The sequence below is a fragment of the Phoenix dactylifera genome, chromosome 4 (assembly GCF_051530095.1).
Source record: "Phoenix dactylifera cultivar Ajwa chromosome 4, Ajwa_hap1_PhDact_Kaust_v1.1, whole genome shotgun sequence".
Taxonomy (NCBI): domain Eukaryota; kingdom Viridiplantae; phylum Streptophyta; class Magnoliopsida; order Arecales; family Arecaceae; genus Phoenix; species Phoenix dactylifera.
Genome location: NC_143193.1, coordinates 51,138,694 through 51,152,844, shown reverse-complemented (window position 1 = coordinate 51,152,844; position 14,151 = coordinate 51,138,694). Strand labels below are relative to the sequence as shown.

At 44.8% G+C, this 14,151-nt stretch overlaps 1 protein-coding gene across 1 annotated transcript; it reads left to right on the top strand.

Moving 5' to 3' along the window:
- Nucleotides 1-75: 75 nt before the first annotated feature.
- On the top strand, nucleotides 76-8,157 carry LOC103701317 (transmembrane 9 superfamily member 1). The gene is made up of 12 exons (XM_039133195.2): nucleotides 76-440; nucleotides 4,116-4,308; nucleotides 4,444-4,548; nucleotides 4,723-4,740; nucleotides 4,842-4,930; nucleotides 5,023-5,175; nucleotides 5,361-5,495; nucleotides 5,662-5,828; nucleotides 6,312-6,406; nucleotides 6,533-6,906; nucleotides 7,212-7,485; nucleotides 7,583-8,157. The coding sequence occupies exons 1-12, from the start codon at nucleotides 354-356 to the stop codon at nucleotides 7,648-7,650; spliced, it is 1,758 nt and encodes a 585-aa protein (XP_038989123.2). The 5' UTR covers nucleotides 76-353; the 3' UTR covers nucleotides 7,651-8,157.
- The last annotated feature ends 5,994 nt before the right edge of the window (nucleotides 8,158-14,151 follow it).

Below are 14,151 nucleotides of genomic sequence, written 5' to 3'. Positions count from 1 at the left end.
ATATCAAAAAAAATTCAGAAAAACAATTTTCCTCCTACGAGCCCTAAATTATCTAGTTTGGATCCGCTAGAAGGTATAATATCTTGGACGAAGCATGGATTGTCAAAACGGTGAAGACATTCTCCGGTATATTTATATTTTTTGTTTAATCACCGCAACCAAAGAAGGGCCGCGTCTGTGCCAATCTAAGGAAGAATAAGGGTTCATTCCGCGTTCTCTCCTCTCCCCTCCTTTCTCTGTCTCTCTTAATCGAGCGAGCGAGCGAGCTAGCGAGCGGCCGAAGGGATTAAATAAAGAGAAGCCCGGCCAGAAAGGCGCCTCCGAGCCCCGCGCTCTCAGATCCGGCCGCGGCGATGCCCTCCGACGCCCGATTTCTGCTTTCTCTTCTCGCCCTTCTCCTCCTCGTCGCCGGCGCCGCCGCCTCCGAGTACGATCACAAGGTACGCCCCCCTCCCTCGTCTCCTCCCTCCTGCACAAAGATCGCCGCATCCGCTCGATCCGAGCCCTAGTTTCCCGATTAGAAAGCGGTTTCTAGCGAGATCCTGGCGGGGGACCGACGGATCCTCTTTCGCTGTGGGTCTTTCTCTGTATCTGCTTGTATCTTTGGGTTGTTGATCAGATCGGTGGTGTTTTAACTAGGTTCAAGGGACATATGTGATTCTTGGGTTCGACGGGATGTGGACTCTTGATTAGGGTAACTTCCATGGGGGTTGGATCTGAACGGAGCCCTTTGATTCCTTGCTTTGTTGAGAACTTTGCGCCAATTGTGTCGGTCATCCATTATTGGCTATCGAAATTCGATCTTTTTGATGTTCATAGATTGCGAAGTTCCATTTTTGTTGGATTTTGGTAGTAGCAGGGAGTAATTACTGGCGTGCTAATTCCCCTCCCTCTCTCTCTCTCTCTCTCTCTCTCTCTCTCTCTCTCTCTCTCTCTCTCTATATATATATATATATATATATATATATATATATATATATATAAAATACATATAGATATGCATCATTTCCTCTCTGTATACATTTTGTTTAAGTGAAGTATTGAACTGTGACAGAATCATGGAATTGTAACTTAACATTGGCAATGATTTTGTTTCTGAGTATATATTCTAGAACTGGTAGTTTATTTGTTTGTTTCTATCATTAGGTAGCTATAATACAGTTTCATGAAGGGATAGAATAGGATATAATGCCTTGGACTGGGTGGCTTTGGCTCGCTTACCATGCGTTTATCATGAAATAAATCCCTAGATAACACCCTGTATGCTATTTCTGGTGGAGAAAACTAGTCTTTGTAGTTAGTGCTTATAGTTGGTGACACTCGTTATTTGGACTTGAAAAAATGTGAATGGCTTTTTACAGGTCAATAAGGTTTGGAAACAGATCTTATGCTAAAGAAATAAAGGAAACATAAAGACAAAGGAAGCATTGCATTCTAGGGATCTATGGTCAAAAGTTTTTGTTTGGTAATGTTAGGGCATGTATGTAGGGAGGGTTGCCTTAATATTATATATGGGAGCAGCAAGTTCAGATAAGGGAAGGAAGAGTATATAAGTTGTAGCAGTACAAGATCAAGGAGAGCGACACTGGAAAAAGGGAGTTTACGATGTACCAATGTAGTTGCCCTTTTCATTTGTTTGTCAATCAGATTAAATTGCCTTTATACTTAGCCATCCCATTCAATCATCTTTGATGATTATGGCCGGTATGCCCAATAAGTTTTGGTTCTGTTGACAGTCAGGTGAGTGGAAAAGAGAAATGAGGGAGAGTAGATGGAATTACCCATCAATTTTTGTGGGCTTTGTCAAATAAAATAATCGATATAAAACTGAACTCCAAATCCACAAGCGAACAGTGAGCCCTTATCCAAAGCAGCCTTGTAGGCTAATTTATGGCTCCAAGGCCCAACTGTTACTCTTCTGTTCCTTTTCGTGGCTTATTGCACTGTTGTAAAAATCTTAGATAATGTAAGAGCATGGTAGTTGTGTGCTTAAAGGAATGTAGGCCTTGACTCAATCAGAATATTTTTTTCTATTTTTTCAGCGCCGCTGGAAGATTTGTCTCAGGAAGTACTCAAGTGGATGTCGACGGCAATGAGTCATATATTCTAACATAAACCTAGAGAACTTGAGCAACAACTTCTTAAGTATATGGTCAAACTGTATATGATATTAGAATGTGATTCTTGAACATAATCCTAAAACTAATTAACTCCTTAAAATGACTTAAACCAAAGCAATAAAGGATCAATTATAAACTAACTAGAGTCCTTCCTGTGCAGCGCACGTGCACTGATGTTTTTTTGCCCTTTTCTCTTTTGGCCTATGTTTTTTTCTCTTTATTTTCAATGAGTCGGAGTAGTGTCCAGACAATGGAGAGGGAAAACAGATGGAAGGAGTGTATGAGTCTATAATTTTTCTAGGACTTGTGATGCCACAGGGCTTCACACCTTGAGGTAGGCCACATGAAGCTAGCCACAAGGCTTTAGCATTATGTATTAGTAGATATCAAAATAATCCTGTACAAAAACCAATATAGAAAGCGGGGGAAGCCAACATGAGAAGACAATTAATTACAAAAATAATTGGTTTCTCAAGCTTGCATTAAGTAAAAGCAAGTAATTTGGCTAATGTTTGTGATGCAATTTGGAATTAATCTGGCTAAAATTGAGACAAGGGATTCAGTGTTTCATTTCATCTATTTCAAGCAAAATGGAATTTGATCAGAGGTCAAATTAATTCCATTGGGGAGAGAGTTAAATTAAGAAGCACATTTTTCATTTTATAAAAATGAAAAATGTTTTATCTGGATTGAAAGTACAAATAAATAAAAGCATAGGAGGCATAGATACTCTGTTTGCTTGTATTAGCATGCGAGGCAATTTGTGCTTTGATCATTCTGTTAGGAGCATTCAAGCCAAAGAAATTCTGGAACTGTGTTTAATAACAAAGGTAGGTTAATCGCTTATTTTTATAACAGTAGTCTGTTTCTGATTTCCTTCTCTTGTTCTTTTTAATTATTTTTGTAATAGGTAGGTTGCTTGCAGGCCATATAAATCAATAGGAAAAGAGTTTGTTGTATTTTTAAATCAACTAAATTGTCCAAAAAAAATATTTTAACGGCAGATGTGGTTATTTGAAAGTAAGAGCCATAGTGTATAGATTAATGATCTTGTCCATCAATGTTATTATCATGCAAGAATGTTATAATTAGGGGCATTGATTTACATGGGTTTGATGAATAATTAGTGATTAAGGTAATGTTCTACTGTCTTAATCCCTTTTAGTGTTTTCTGAATGAGCTGAAGTGCCATAGCATGGTTTTATTTGCACATGTTGTCATTAAACCACCATATTTGCATTGATGACATATTTAGTTAAAAAACTCCTTTTCTTATTAAACATCTTGTAAGAGATGTCTTTTTCCGATACTGCTTTTGTCCTTATCTACTCTCCACCCCTCCTTTTTCCCTACAAATTGACACTAAATTTTATGTAGTAGATAATTAGATATATAAAATATAACTGACCTTGTCTTGCAAACTTATAATTTTAGCTCAAACTCATTAAAATACCTTTGAGCTCTAAAAAGATGGAACATAGTGGAAGAGAGTGGAGATAGGAAGATCGACATTGGATTAGGAGAAGATGTTGTTAACCAAATTGAGGAAATAGCCTTCTGTTCATTAACCAATGTCTAGTTAGTTTCCTGTAACGGACATAGAAATTAGGTAGCATATGCATTGCTTAACTGCAAGGTTGGGTTTGGAAAAAACCAAACTGGCAGGAGTTTATATTATATACTTTTGGAAATTCCTTTCATAAGATATTTTAACTTTTTGTATCTTATGGAAAGATTATCTTCTTTTAGCTTGGCCTTCTATTTTAGGTATTGTTCTATGGGTCTCATGTTCATTCTTGTGTTCATGACCTAATTTGGGATCAAAATTGTCTTTAGCTGTTCTTATTATTCTGTATTGTCTAACAACACAATAATTTGCCAATGCTTTTTCAGTTGACAAATATGTGATATGCAACTTCATGTATCAGAGAAAACTTTTGATTTTTTTTTTTAAATGGACTCCCACTAAGGAATTTATCATGGTTTTATATGCAGTACAAAGCTGATGACCCTGTTGCACTCTGGGTAAACAAGGTTGGCCCCTATAATAATCCTCAGGAAACATACAATTATTACAGCCTTCCATTTTGCCAGCCATCTGAAAACCCTGCTCACAAGTGGGGTGGGCTTGGAGAAGTTCTGGGCGGAAATGAACTGATAGACAGCCAAATAGACATAAAGTTTCAAAGTATGTGCTCTTTCTTTCCATATTCTTCCTTGTCTTTTCTGGATTGTTGATTTGGAATGGAGCTCTCACCATATTTGTTGGAGACATCATTTTTGATTGACTGCTATCATAATCTGAAAATTGTTTATTTTCCAGAAAATGTTGACAAGGGCTCCATTTGTATGCTTGAGCTTGATGCTGCAAAGGTGAAGCATTTCACAGATGCAATAGTTAACTCATATTGGTTTGAGTTCTTCATTGGTATGTTTTTAACTGTGTGCAGGTTTCTTCTTTCCTTTTGTTCCTTTTTAAAATACAGCAGAATTGGCATATATGTGCATTTGGTCATTGATGCTTTTCATATTATTGTGATTGAATGCTTACCCTTTTTTCTTTTTACTTTTCCCTCTTCCTTGCTGGGGCACAATGATTTAGATGATCTACCTTTGTGGGGTATGTATATGTCAGTTCTTCATGCCTTCTGTTTGTATTTTAATATTGTGCCATATTGTTTTTCTTCAAAGTTATACTAATTTACATTTACTTGTTATCAGGCTTTGTTGGAGAGACTGACAAAAACAATGAAAATAAACATTTTCTTTTCATGCACAAGAATATTGTTGTTAGATACAACAACAATCAGGTACATGGTTGACAAAAGCTTTATAAATCTGTATAATTATTCCTTTCCAGACCACTTAGGATACTGGTTTTGCCTGTTTCTCTTTCCTGTAGATAATTCATGTCAATCTCACTCAAGAAAGTCCAAAACTTCTGGAAGCTGGGAAGACATTAGACATGACTTACTCAGTAAAATGGTTGCCAACAAATGTGACATTTGCACGTCGTTTTGATGTTTACTTGGATTACCCTTTCTTTGAGCACCAGGTAAGGCTTTTTAATATCAGCCGGTCAAGTTTTAGCTCAATTAACTTCAAGAAACCCTCAGCTCTGCTTTCTTCCAAGATTTGAAAGGCTATGCTTGAGAACTTTAAGGCATTGCTGATATGTCCCATTTGATAGTTTTAGTGGAAATTCCTTCGTACTTTGAAAATAAACTGTACCTTCTGCAGATTCATTGGTTCTCCATTTTCAACTCTTTTATGATGGTTATTTTCCTCACTGGCTTGGTGTCCATGATATTGATGCGAACTCTCAGAAATGATTATGCAAAGTATGCTCGTGAAGATGATGATCTGGAGACTCTGGTGACTATTTGCACCCCTTTTCAGTTGTCTATATATTTCGTTTATGTAGAGTACCATATAATTTGAGTTACTTTTTTAGTTGGCAGTTTCACCGATGTTCGTAGCATGAAATTGGGCCATTATTTTGTTAGCGAATTCGTATGTTGATGTCGTTGCATTTTGTCAGGAAAGAGATGTGAGTGAAGAATCTGGATGGAAGCTTGTTCATGGCGATGTCTTTCGGCCTCCTTGCAGTTTGGCTCTTCTTTCAGCTGTTGTTGGTACTGGTGCCCAGCTGGCAATTCTTGTTCTTCTGGTAATCGTGTTGGCAATCATTGGAATGTTGTACATTGGGTACGTATATAATCAGCTTGATGCCTACGAGATGGAATTAGTTTTTTTGGTTTTTGATTTAGGAGATAATACTGGAAATGAAGGAAATAATGCAAAGAGACCACTAAACAAGCATGACAGAAAGCACACTCATATACTATACAAGTATTACATTCTTTTATGTGTTCATTAAATTTTTCCATTATTACCAAATTAAAAAACTTATGCTATTTTTCTCACAAAAACCTCATTATGCTCTGATCACCTGTTATCTAATTGCGATTCTATGGTATCAGTGGTTGTATTCTCTCTATTTATTCTTTTCTAATTGGATCATAATTACCTCTTGCACTTATTTTAACAATCTCGTACTTATTATGCTCTGATCACCTGTTACCTAATTGTGATTCTATGGTATCAGTGGTTGTATTCTCTCTATTTTCTTTTCTGATTGGATCATTATTGCCTTTTGCACTTATTTTAACAATCTTGTACATGGGCCAGGCGAGGAGCTATTGTCACGACTTTCATTGTGTGCTATGCTCTCACATCATTCATTTCAGGCTATGTCAGTGGTGGACTTTACTCACGGAATGGCGGTATAGTTTTTCTCAGATTGGTTCTGTTTCTTTTTCTACCCCAATATGTGCTCTTAAAAGTTGAACGCACTAATATTTCAGTTTTCAAGGGAGCTCCCAACTGAATGCATGTTTGTATATTGGCAGGTAAAAACTGGATAAAGGCAATGATCCTCACAGCATCACTGTTTCCATTTATGTGCTTTGGGATTGGCTTCATACTTAATACAATTGCTATATTCTATGGATCACTAGCAGCTATACCATTTGGGACAATGGTGGTTGTGTTCATACTTTGGGCTTTCATCTCCTTTCCTCTCGCACTTTTAGGTACTGTTGTGGGTAGAAACTGGAGTGGCTCCCCGAATAATCCATGCCGTGTGAAGACCATTCCTCGTCCTATTCCAGAGAAGAAATGGTATCTTACACCTTCTGTTGTCTCACTCATGGGAGGGCTGCTTCCTTTTGGCAGCATATTCATTGAGATGTATTTTGTCTTCACGTCCTTCTGGAACTACAAGGTATGAGTATAAAAGTTTTGAGGATTGCTTTTTAGTCTGTATCCTTTTCTATAGTAAATACTGGTCAAGATAATTTATTATGGTTTTTTTGTTTCACCATTTATTCATGAATTAAGTTTGAATGGTCTTTATGCTCTGAAGTTTCAGCCTTCCCTTGTTTAGTCAATCATGTTGATATTGATGATTATTCTAGATTTTTTGTTTTGGTTTTTGATTGGGCCATTTATCCTGAGATCTGTTGAACGTTGGCAGAAAAGGATACCAGAAACCTGATTGACTTATTTTTTGCTTATGTTACCTGGCAGGTTTACTATGTCTATGGCTTTATGTTGCTGGTATTCCTGATCCTCATAATTGTCACAGTATGTGTGACCATTGTGGGAACATATTTCTTGCTAAATGCCGAGAACTATCACTGGCAGTGGACTTCTTTCTTTTCTGCAGCTTCAACTGCTGTCTATGTGTATCTCTACTCTATATACTACTATCATGTGAAGACCAAAATGTCGGGCTTTTTCCAGACTAGCTTCTATTTTGGCTACACTCTAATGTTTTGTCTTGGTCTAGGAATACTTTGTGGTGAGCTTTTGCTTTTATGATCTTTGCAAGAAGTGGTTCCTCATTTTTTTTTTTATTTTGGACTGTTAAGCTAACAGCATCCCTTTGCAAAATTCAGGTGCTGTGGGCTATCTGGGGTCTACGATGTTTGTTAGAAGAATTTACAGAAACATCAAATGTGACTAGAACCAGCCAAATTCCCAAGACTAAGAGTGTACGCCGCTATGCTTTGTTGAGGCAGCAGCATTTGGGGAGTTTAAAGTTGGATCGGCTACAGAATCTGATAATGCTTGGTGAAACTGCAAGGGAGGGCTGTGCGTTCTTCTCTTACTTCTTCTCCAGTTGTTTCCGTTCTGATCTCTGGACTCGGATGCCTTTGCATTTTTTCCCATGCTGTAGGCAATAGCCTCCATATACTTAATTAATACAGGATAAATTTAATTTAGTTGGAAGCATATTCGACCTCTTTTTTAATCTTGTTTGGTGTTAACATGAACCCAAAGCAGTGTAATCCTCTGCTAATGGATACACATGTACCAGTCTCTTTTCCCTATTTGTCCCTATCATTTCTTATGTCATCTGATTAATGTTTCTGTTGTTGCTTCTTGAAATATTTAGAACTGTTCAATTCATTTGTAGTATGGAAGTTATTTTTTTCACCATTATATACAGTTTCATCGAAGTTCTATTGTATTCTGTTGTGTTTGTGTCTCTATATATGAAATAATCAATTTGAATGAGATTGATAGATATAGTTTCTTAAATATTCTGCCTAATTGAGGTTTTTTGGGTAATTCAAGGGAGCAAATATCAGTTGCTCCGGGGGGGGGGGGGGGGGGGGGTGTTATCATATTTCTTCAGAGAACACCAAATATTTGTCTGCCTTGTAGCAAAGGGGGGACAACATCTGCCCCCACAACATGCTTGTGTGACGATCATCATGAATCATTAGTCTGAAGGTTTTCCTTCTGGAGTTTTAACGCGCTTATTGATTTCATATAGAATTTGTCAATCCGTAGTTTTTTTAATACATTGTGTATACCGTGAGACGAACATGGATCGGGTCGCCTTCCTCTTTTTCTTTTTTTTTTGGGTCAAAACGGCAAATTATATAGCTCTAAAGTGAGTACATTCTGCCAGATCACGATAAAGTAAAGAGTACAGATCTGAAGAAATATCTCCTATAGATGTCCAAAGAAACTCTCGGAAGTGCCGTGCGACGAAGGAGGCGACCCAATTTGCTGCCCTGTTCGCCTCCCGAAATATGTGGGCTACCTGAAAGCCACCGAACTCCTGAGCCAGTCTCCGAATCTTTCTAATGAGGGGATGACCATCTCCATATCTATCCACACCTCGGATCCAATCAACCACCACAGAGGAATCTTCCTCAAGAAGCACCCACTCGGCACCGAGGACTCTCTTCGCAAAAGACTATCCCTTCCATGCAGCTCGAAGCTCTACCCCAACAACTGTAAGTTCCGTCGTGCGCTGACCCCCTGCTGCCACCATCCTGCCCCAAGAATCTCTGATCACAAATCCAACCCCTCTAAATCTACCATCCACCAACATGCTCCCGTCGAAATTCACTTTGAGATGACCAAGGGGTGTGGGCACCCAAGAAACGAGGGCGAACCTAGGCGCTGTGAAGGCGGGTAAAGTGCCCCAGATGTCCTTAGCCATCTCACTAGTGAATAACGCAGAGGCTGCAATGACCTCCCCAAACTGTGATATAGCTCTGTCAACCACCATCCTCGGTGACATCCTTCTACCCTCAAAAATGCCAGCATTCCTGTCCAACCAGATAGGTACGCCAGATATGCTCTAAAAATATCCTCCTCCCAAAAATCTGGGGCTCCGCATGGATGCTCTCAATAAAATAATCAGGGCCTGAGCCGACTCCACCGACTGGGGCAAGGGGATCGGAGATTTACTCCAAATCTCTCTCGCCCTCGGGCACTGTATAAGAACATGATCAATAGTCTCCTCTACCTCCGTACACACCATACAGCACTGCGTGACCCGCACTCCTTGCCGAACTAGTACACTTCTGATAGGTAGGCGTCCCCATGCCACCTTCCAGATGAACAGCCCCACACGCGGGTGAATCCGCATCCTCCAAATCCATCCTCCCTCTATCTGCCGTCTGGACTCCTTACTGAACAGGGGAAGAAGATCCCTAGCTCGTACCTGCGTCCGTCCCGACGGCCTCCACACTAGCCTATCTGACTCCTCCCGAAAAAGAACCGGTAAAGCCAGAATCATCTCTGCCAGCTGCTCTCCGAAGGTCTCCCGAATCAGCCCCTTCCTCCACTGACCCCAACAGGGTCAAATAAATCACAGACTCTGTATCCTTCCAATCTCGCTGAGTCCACCGGGGTTGGCAAATGACTGATCGGCTTCTCAGTCACCCATCGGGTCGCCTCCTTTGCTGCACATCATTCTGGCAAGGTTCTTTGGATACACCAGGAAGTCTCTCCTCTTTTGTTTGGTCATTTATTCTCTGGATTAGTGTAAGTAGTCGTTGTAACTATATATATATATATATATATATATATGTGTGTGTGTGTGTGTGTGTGTGTTGCTGGAAATTGGACCCGGGGGCGATCATCCGTCGAGGAGGGGGAGCTGTCGGCGGACGCGAGGGAGTGATGATGCGTCGGCGGGCGGCGTCCTCTGTCGGGGTGCCTGCAGAAAAGCCGGTGGCCGGGTCTTCCGGCGCCGGCCCTCCGATGCTTAAGTTAGAGGGAGCAAAATAGTGTTTAAAGAAAATGGGAGCAGTAGTCTCCTCCCCTTCTCTCTTCCCCCCCTTTTTATAGGGGGGGTTTACCTGCGATGTGACCGGACAAGGCCGTCGTACAGCTCGGCATGTTGCTTGATCCGGTGCACGGACAAGTAAATAATTACACTGATGTCGGAGGTAAGGCCGTCGTACGATCTGAGCCGTCACGCGATCGGGTGAATCATTGCATTGATGTCGGCGGTGAGGCTGGGGTCAGACTTATCATGGCGGACAGGACTCTGCCGAGCTGATTTGCCGTGGAGAACTGAGGATCCGTAGATGAAAGGAGCCACGCGCATTAATTGTTGCGTAGGCCGGAGATTCACATTAATTGTTGCGTAGGCCGGAGATTCACATTAATTGTTGCGTGAACTGAGGATTTGCCGGGATCATGTGTAATAAATGCTGGGGCAGTGGCAGGATATGGCCCTTGGCCGGACCTCGGAGAGGTACGGCCGCGGCAGGTGGTCGACAAAGACCCGCCTTTGAGGTCGGAAGTCCTCTAGGTCGGATGATCCGGGATCGGACGCTCTGGGGTCGGGCGCCGACCTCAGTCGTCCGGGGTCGTCGACTGCGTAATCTTCCGGTGGCAGGGTTATTGTATTACTGGGGGAAAACCGTATTCCCCCAACACTACCCTCCGACTTCCGAGTTCGAGCTGCAGGCTCGGAGGTGGGAAGTAGAAGTTGTTATCGTGGTTATCGAGGTCGAAGGGGACCACGCCCGCACCCCTAAAGCTTCTGTAACGAAGTCCGCGCCTTTTGAACCTTCGAGGTCGCTTCATGTGGTGGATTTATGATGAGGTCCGCGCCCTTAGGCATTTCGAGGTAGTTATGGCGTGGGCTGCGCCCTTTGGCCCGTCGAGATCGCTTTATACAGCGGACTTATGACGGGGTCTGCACCCTTACGTATCTCGAAGCAGCCATGATGATGATTACGCCCTTTAGATCTCCGAGATCACTTTGAACGGCGAGCTCATAACGAGGCTCCCCGGGCCCGATGAGGTGGCGCCTCGACCTTATAATCGACGCCGCCTCCTTAAATAGGCACGCCGTTTCGCGCTTCGAAATGAGCACGTGGCATGATCTGAGGTCGGACGTTTCCGATTTCGTATTGGCGGAATAACGATCTGGGAGGCTGGGGTTATCTCGGCGCTCCACGTGTCCCTGAGGTTTATTAAATGAAGGGAGCGGAGGTGATGTCCGCTCGTCTTTTAAGGTGATCCGGTTTAGTGGGCCTATGATGAGGCCGTGAGATCCGATGGGACGGCGCCTCGGTTGCATACCCGGGATATTGATCCGGAGTAAATGCGGTGCTTCGGGTTCCGAGGTTGACACCTGGCGCGATCTGGACGGGGGATGGAAACCAAGCCCGCCAATCCGGGCCGTCAGGGGGGTCTATATAAGCCCCTCGAGTTTGCCCTAATAGTCCTATTTGGTCGCCCTTTGCTTTTGTCGTCCCTACCTCCATTCTCTCTCCCAACAATACTTTGCCGACGGTCCCCGGAGCGGTTTCCGGCAACTCTTTCCGTAGGTTCTTGCCCCGTGCTATTTAGGGTTTACCTCCTTCTTCTCCTACCTACTCCTCTCATCTTTTAGTTTACTTCAATTTTCTGAAAAAATGGGTCTTGGTCCGGAGGAGGTAGGGTCAAGCTTATCGGGGGAGGAGCTGGAGTTAATCCGCTCCCGGTTCTTCTTCCAGCCCGGGTTTCGTCTCGAAACTGCAGGGCCGGAAGACAGGGTGACGCGGCCGCCCTCAGGTCGGATCGCGATTTACCGCGAGACGCTCTGGGCCGGCCTGCGGTTCCCTGTTCACGAGTTCGTGAACAACTTGCTGGTGGAGTATCAACTCGTCCCAGCACAGCTTGCTCCGAACTCGTGGAGAACTATCATCGGGTTCTTGTCCTTGTGCCTCGCGCACGGGATTCCGATCTCGGTGAGCATTTTCCGCCGGTGTTTTTTATTAAAGAAAAATCCGGCGGATGCAGAGTGGCTATACTTCGCCTTTCGGGGCGGTATGTCGCTCTTCCAGGGTGCCCCTTCCTCTATTCATGAGTGGAAGGAGAAATTTTTCTTTCTTGCATCCGAGGCGCCGTGGGGGTTCAACCCGAGGTGGGGGCATCCTCGGTTGAAGACTCTCAACAGGCTCTCCGATCCCTCAGGGAGGGAGCTGAGGGTCTTGGACTCCTTACGGGCCCTCGGGAAAGGATTCAACCTAACCGAGCTCCTACGGGAGGGCGCCTTGGCGAGCGTGGGTTTGAGCTCGGCGCGCCCCGAGGGTAAGAATAGTTGTCTCGTCCTATTTTTACCAATTTCTTCTTTTCGCTAACACTGGTCTGACACTCGAAAAATTTTTTGGTTTCAGACATCCCCCACATGCCGACTAGCAGCACATCCCTCTTTTCTCGGCTGAAGAGGCGGGAGGCCGAGGCCGGTGGGGCCATCCCTCAGCCCCGGAAGAAGTCGAAGTCGGCCGCTGCTTCCACCTCGGCCGGAACGGGAGGCCCGGAGGCGGGGGTCTCTGCGGACGCCCGAAGGCGGGCGCCAGATACCGGCGATGCGGGCTCGGCAACCCCACTCCGTCCTACCCCTGTCGCCCAGCGGGGAGGACCGATGGTGATCCGACTGCGGCCTTCAGAGCCCGGGCCGAGCAGGGGCCCCGAGGTCCCCAGCTCGGGCAAGCCGAGCTCCCCGAGGGATCAGGCGGGGAGGTCAGCCGAGCCGGGGTCCCCAATCCTTGAGGGGAGCTCGGCCTTCCACAATGCCGATACCGCGCGCGCGGTATGTCGGCACGCCATGCTTCCAGCGGACCGGGCTGAGTTCCGGAGGGCGTCGCTGGAAGAGATCGTCGACAGTACCTACTGTAATACTGTTCGGGTGAGCTATTGCCTTAACCTCTCATTGGCTACTAACTTATGCATACACTGCCTGCTTTTTACTTATAGCTGCTTTCTTCTTCTTCTTTCCTCTTTTGCAGCGTATCCATGAAGTCGACTCCCTGGTGTTTATTGCCCAAAGTTGCCAGGCGGAGACTCGACGACTCAGCCAGCAGTTGGAGCCGGCCAAGAAGAGGGTCGCTGAGCTGGAGGCCGCGCTGGCCGAAGCCAAAGCGCGAAGGGAAGCCACCGAGGCCGGGCGACTCGCCGTGGTCGAGGTGCTCGAAGAGGAGAGGGCCGCCCATTCGTTGACGAAATCGGCCCTGCGTGCCTCGGAGGTGCGCCTGGGGGAGGCCCAGTCCGAGGTCGCGGGTCTAAAGTACGAGGCTGGGGTCTTCCGCCTCAAGATCGAGCAGCTCGAGGCCCGGGAGAAGAGGGCGCTCGAGCGGGCCGAGAACGCCGTGGAACTCTTCAAGGAGTCAGAAGAGTTCCGCGATATGTTAGAGGAGGAGACTGTGGACGGGTTCCTCCGGGGCTTTGACAACTTCCGGAAGCAGATGGCCCGGATGTGCCCTCAGTTCGACCTCTCGACGGTCCGTCCGAGGATGAGGTTCGGGTACGGCCCCGACGACGACGACGACGATATCCCCGCTGCCCTCGTGTCCGAGGAGGACCTTGCTGAGGTCGAAGCCGAGGCAGTTGAACCGGCGAGGGCGGAGGCCATACCTCGTGAAACCAGCGAGGTTGTTCCCGCGGCGCCAGCCGAGGCCCCCGCCGTAGACCCTGAGCCCGCGCCCGCTGCAGACCCTGAGCCCGCGCCTACTGAAGACCCGCAGGTCATTCCTGTAGACGACGAGGGTGATGCTAATGAAGCCGCCGCCTCTTAGGACTTCGGTTTTTTCTCTGTTCATTGTAAACGAGGTCGGCCTACAACTTTGTAAAAGGCCGGCTTCTAGTTTTGTACTTAGCCTTTTGGCGTTTCATCAATGAAAGCTTTTTTTTTCACTTCTACATTTATTCTTCTTCTCTGTCT